The 3,730-nt window shown below is 30.5% G+C and overlaps 1 protein-coding gene across 1 annotated transcript; it reads right to left on the reverse strand.

The window, feature by feature from the left end:
* Positions 2,351–3,724, reverse strand: LOC107629173 (dof zinc finger protein DOF2.1). Its single transcript, XM_016331889.2, has 2 exons — positions 3,534–3,724; positions 2,351–3,367 (listed from the first exon to the last, which is right to left on the reverse strand). The coding sequence occupies exons 1-2, from the start codon at positions 3,564–3,566 to the stop codon at positions 2,483–2,485; spliced, it is 918 nt and encodes a 305-aa protein (XP_016187375.1). The 5' UTR covers positions 3,567–3,724; the 3' UTR covers positions 2,351–2,482.

Raw genomic sequence — 3,730 nt, forward strand, 5'->3', positions numbered from 1 at the left:
ACATTTCATGATAACTAAAAATTTTTAAGAGTAAAATTAAAAAAAAATTAATTTATTTAAAAAAAAAGTAATATGATTAAGTATAATTTACTTAAATGTGATTAAAAAATAATTGAATACTATGTATAGTAAAAAATTATATTATTGAAGGATAAAATTAAAATTTATTTCTATGTATCATTTTTGTCCCCAACGTTTTCGTTCTATTTAAGTCCCTAACGTTTTAAAAGCGTCTCAATTTTGTCCCGCCGTCAATTCTGTTAACGGATCCTTAACGGCAGACAACATTGAGTCAATTTTGAAACGTTAGGAATTTAAATAGGATGATTGAAATGTTAGAGACAACTTTAGGACTTACTCCAAACATTGGGGACAAAAACATACTTTACTCATTATGTAAAATTCTTTTAAATTGATAAAGTATAAAATTTAAATTGTTATTATTATTACAAAAATGGAATTAAATTATGATCAAGTAATGTGCAAAATTTTAAAATTAACTAAGAAAAAGCAATTCAGTTCTAATTAATAATAAAAGTTAACATACAATTAAGTTAGGCAGAATGTTAATTTATGGTAAAGAATAATATTTATTTCTCTACTCAACGTGTTTACGCAGTGTTGTTTTCTAATGTAGAAAAATGTACACGTTAATCAAATTTTTTTATAAGGCGCCAAGAATCAATGTCCATATATAGTTATAAAATATTCAAACAATGATGTAACAAATGTATGTAGTAGCTCATGGTACATTGATTAATGGTAATGGATGCACATTATTTTATTTCAAATAAAATAATTTTGAGACTGATTACTGAAACAGATTCCATCACGCCCAAATCTTAACTCGGATTTTGGTCTGCCAAGTGACAAAAATCCTTGCCGAAGTTGCCGCATTTTGATATAATACGAGTGTAAAGTAATTTTATATGTGTAAATAATTACGTAATATCATATCAATAAAGATAACTATTTTTTATATATACTGTATGAATAGTTATTCAAAGAGTTAATACTCAATTTGAACTTATACGCGAGTTTCAATTTAGTTTCTGAGGTTTCAATTGCCTCTATTTAGTCCCCAAAGTTTATAAATGTGCTTCATATTAGCCCCTGAGACGATTTTTAGTATAAAAACGTTAATGGAGCGTTGTTATAGACTATCAGATGTCGCGTTAAAACTTGTAAAATGATGTAATTTTGGTTTTGGAATTTAAATAGCTCAAAAACGGTATCATATCACTTATTTTGTTAGGTAAAATTTTAATAAACACTACTTACGATGTTGTTTTTAGGTTATTTGAGTGTCAAAACTAAAACAACATCATTTTACAAGGTTTAGTGTTGCATCCGGCTGTTCACGACAGTGTTCCGTTAACGTTTGTACGTTGAAAATTGTTTCAACGACTAAATGAGTTATGTTCACAAAATTTGAGGACTAAATAAAGGCAATTAAAACTTTAGGAACTAAATTGTGGTTTGTATGCAAGTTCAGAGACCAAATTAAGTATTATCTCGTTATTCAAATAAAAAATATAACTGTACAACTGTATAAAATATTTTACAATACCATATATCAAAATTAAATTCAATTAACACTAAAATTCTTACCTAGAATTTTATAGTTGAATTTAATAATACATTTTCAGTATGGTATATAACTAGTCAGTAACAAAACTAAAGTACAAAACATGTTCCAAGAATCTACCTGATGAATGAAAGAATATAAGATGCAATCAATGGTGGCAGAATATCTTGAAACCATAACTAATCTATGAACCTGAAAATTTGATTCTAGGTGTTCAGAATTCAGAGAGTTGTTTCAGGGCTGCACATAATTTAAAAATAAAAAACCATGAAACATCACTCTCATTCCCTCAAATCTCTCTCTCTCTCTCCATCTGTCAAAATTAGGAAATGATGCTTCATCTACTTCTCTCCAACTTCATTGACTTGGTTACCAATTACTACCATACAAACCTCAAATTTCATCTCTCTATTCATCAATGAAAAAAAAATAGCACACAATTTTTGACAAATTGCTTAGGAAAACTAAAGAGAAGGGGGAGACAAAATGAATCATATTAATATTATTAACATGATTCAATTCAACACTCTTAAGGATGAAAATCTTATAAGACTTTTACTTTGATATTTTGCTCAAACATGAGAGGAATTTATCATTTAATAAGCAAATAATTAAACTCCATTAAGCATGGCATACAAATCTAGAATTTCATTAGTCTATTCACCAATTAAAAAAAAAAGAAAGATAATAACACAAAAGTTTTGACATTTGCTTAAAAAAATATTAGAAACAAACAAGAAATAAATAAAACCTAGAAAGAAGGAAAAAAAAAAAAAAGGTGATTCAAGTGAATCAAATTCCTATTAATCAACCCAACACTCTTAACACTAATTGATACTTTAAAGAAGAAATTAAAGGGTAGCAATTAATTAATTAAACTCCATTGTTGTTGTTCTACATTAGGGGAGTATTGAGAAGTCCATGCCAAGATAATGGAGTAGTGAGAGGACCATTACCATTCCAACTTGCTCTTGATAAATCAATATCTCCAAGCATGTTTGTATCTCCATTGATCTGCCATGGAAAACCCCACAAAACCTTATTATTATTATTGTTATTACTATTGCAATTATAACTAACATTGCAGAGTTCTTGCTTTGTGGTTGTGACAGTAACTGCTTGAGTTGTTTCAACACTCATTTCTTGCTCATAAGGAAGCATAATCTCATTATAAACCTCACCCATGTCCCCATTTCCACCATAGTACAAATCACTATGCATGGTGTTGCTGTTGAATCCATTGCTCCTAAGTGCATCCAAGAATCCTTGTTGTTGTTGTTGTGTTGTGGTGTTGGTGTTAGTGTTAGTGTGGTTCACCAACATTGAGAGATCATGGTGGTCATCAAGACCAAGATGCACACCACCTGTTTGTTTTTGGAGCCTAGCCAATGCAAGTGTGAATTCAGAGTCATATGACAATGGAGGGAGAGAATTCATGAGAGGGTTATGATCTGGGTTAAAGGGTAATTGATCTTGAGCTCTCTTTGATGAAGAAGAACATGATCTTTTGTTCTTTCTGCAGCCTCCACCTACTGGAACATTCCTCAATGTTCCTCCTTTTGTCCAGTACCTTCTGCAAGATTTGCAGAAGTACCTTGGCTGTGAGAGACTGTAGTTGTTGTAGTAACAGAACTTTGTGTTTGTTGAATCACATCTTGGACATTTCAATGCTTGTTCTGGTTGTGGCCTTGGCTTCTTCTCTTGTTGTTGTTGTTCTTGTTTTGTGCAACCCAACATCATGCTTTCTAGTGACTGATTGTTATTATTATTTCCCATTTGCTGAAACAAACAAATAAAAATCAATTACTGAGTTTTATGATTAAGATCAACGGCTAAAATTACTGGAACACGAGTGTTTCTGTTATACAATTAATAAATATAAGAACAAGAGAAACATGTGATGATTGGAACACATGAAATGGTACATATATGTCTCATCACTCACCTGCTGGTTCTGTTGTCCACTAGAAGGATCCATCCATATAAAATTTAAAGCTTATGGAGTCTAATTAATAAGACAACTCTGGATTGAAATTAGAGATATAGAGAGTGTTCTTAATTTTGGGTGTATGTGTTTTTGAAGTAGTAAAAGAAGAGAAAAAGGGGAAAGAGAAGAGGTTGAAGAAGAGAAGTAAGAGAAGT

Source organism: Arachis ipaensis, chromosome B03, assembly GCF_000816755.2.
Source record: "Arachis ipaensis cultivar K30076 chromosome B03, Araip1.1, whole genome shotgun sequence".
NCBI lineage: Eukaryota > Viridiplantae > Streptophyta > Magnoliopsida > Fabales > Fabaceae > Arachis > Arachis ipaensis.